This window comes from Sesamum indicum, linkage group LG2 (assembly GCF_000512975.1).
Source record: "Sesamum indicum cultivar Zhongzhi No. 13 linkage group LG2, S_indicum_v1.0, whole genome shotgun sequence".
Lineage (NCBI taxonomy): Eukaryota > Viridiplantae > Streptophyta > Magnoliopsida > Lamiales > Pedaliaceae > Sesamum > Sesamum indicum.
The window spans coordinates 253,931-255,669 of NC_026146.1; the positions used below are offsets into that span (position 1 = coordinate 253,931).

Genomic DNA, 1,739 nt, shown 5'->3' on the forward strand with positions numbered 1-1,739 from the left:
GTTACCAAGTATAATTAGTAAACGTCAACTGGGTAGGCATTAATTACAAGTAGCTCAATCTCTTGATTGTGTTTAGAAAAGAAAAAAAGGATCTAAAAATGAGCTTCTTACACTGGGACGTCATCGCTGAGGTTGTCAGGTTACTTTTTTGTTAATGGATTATCATAAATTGTTATGAATATATGTATAAGTGGAACACCAAATTGAAAAGAGGAAAAGGATGGATACAGGAAAGTTCTTGCAATGGGTTTGACTTTGACAAACATTATCAACGTGTAGAGCGTAGTAGATCTGAGCGCCTCCATTTCTATAGTGACAAGGAATGAGTCAACGGGCAGAGGTTTTAATTCACACGTGGGTAAGGCAACTGCTTTTTTCCTTCATTCACCTCTCTCCATTATTCCCATTAATCCAATTCAGGTCTATTCGTACACACTACACACACCAAACCATAAGTAAACAAAAACAATCCTCCGATCATCCCATCTCAATTTCAATCTCATTTCAAGACGACAAAATTTGTCCTAAATTAAGTCCACACGCCCAATACATATATATATATCTCATCATCATTAATTCCTTTCCTCCTCTCCTATATATAAATCCATCATCACTCCCCCTTTCTTTCCTTATAATTCATCAGTAATTCACTGCGTCCACCCCAGCATACAACGACTTGATTGTCATCCACTTCCAAAGGTAATGGATTGACTTTCTGTAGCTTCGATCTCTAGTACTATGTAATTTCAATTAATAACTAGCTACTCAAAATGACTACAAAATTAATTATATTGATGAACACATTCTTTATCATCCATTTTTCCTTTTTCTTTTTTCAATAAATTAGCTTCAAGTAGTGAATGAAGAAATTAACAAGGAAAGCTTTCAGCCCCCCATTAATCAATCGTTTTTATGCATGTTAGATCCATCAGCTATAGGTAGTCGTCAAATCTTGGGATGATTTAGAAGCTGTATGTACGTACTTGCAAGAATGAAACAAAGTTTACACAGATCTGGCACAAATATCTCAAGTTAAATTCGATTTCTGCTGGGGATTAGCTTGTTATCTCTCTCTCTCTCTCTCTCTATATATATATATATATATATATATATATGCATACATTTTGCATGATTTAGTATTTGTTGGTTGGATTTTGTTGTAGGAAAATGGAAGACTATAATTTTGATCATGAGATGTTTGATCTCAAGCCTATTATTCCTGAGATCTACACCACAGTAGCACACCAGCAGCAGCCCCAAACTTCTGGAAGATCCGACGGCGCCAATGGGATGATGAGGATGATGATGATGAGCAGCTCTACAAGCTGGAATTCTTGCGATGCCCACCAAATTATTATGAACACAAACCCTTCTTCTTCTAATTCATCACCTGCTGCTACTGCTTCTGCCCCCCCACAGTTAATTTCTTTTCAAAACTCAAATACATCATCATATCTTCCAACACATTCAGATACCCCGCCTAATTGTCATAACTACAATCTTGAGATGTCTAAGGATTATATTTCCAGTACCCCACAAGTTATAAGTTTCTCCGCTAACTGGGCTGATCATGAAGATGATTGTGGGCGGCTGGATAACCAATATCATGCTGCAGCGGATGGGGCGGTGAGCAACAAGAGGGTTTGTACAGCGAGCCGGACGCCGTTGCAGGCACAGGATCATCTCGTGGCTGAGAGGAAACGCCGTGAGAGGCTAGGCCAATTATTCATCACTCTTTC

At 38.2% G+C, this 1,739-nt stretch overlaps 1 protein-coding gene across 1 annotated transcript; it reads left to right on the forward strand.

The window, feature by feature from the left end:
- LOC105177461 (transcription factor bHLH25) lies at positions 434 to 1,737 on the forward strand (the record flags this gene model as incomplete). The annotated part of the gene is made up of 2 exons (XM_020691733.1): positions 434 to 699; positions 1,164 to 1,737. A coding segment is annotated over exon 2 (570 nt), but the record flags the coding sequence as incomplete, so codon positions are not given.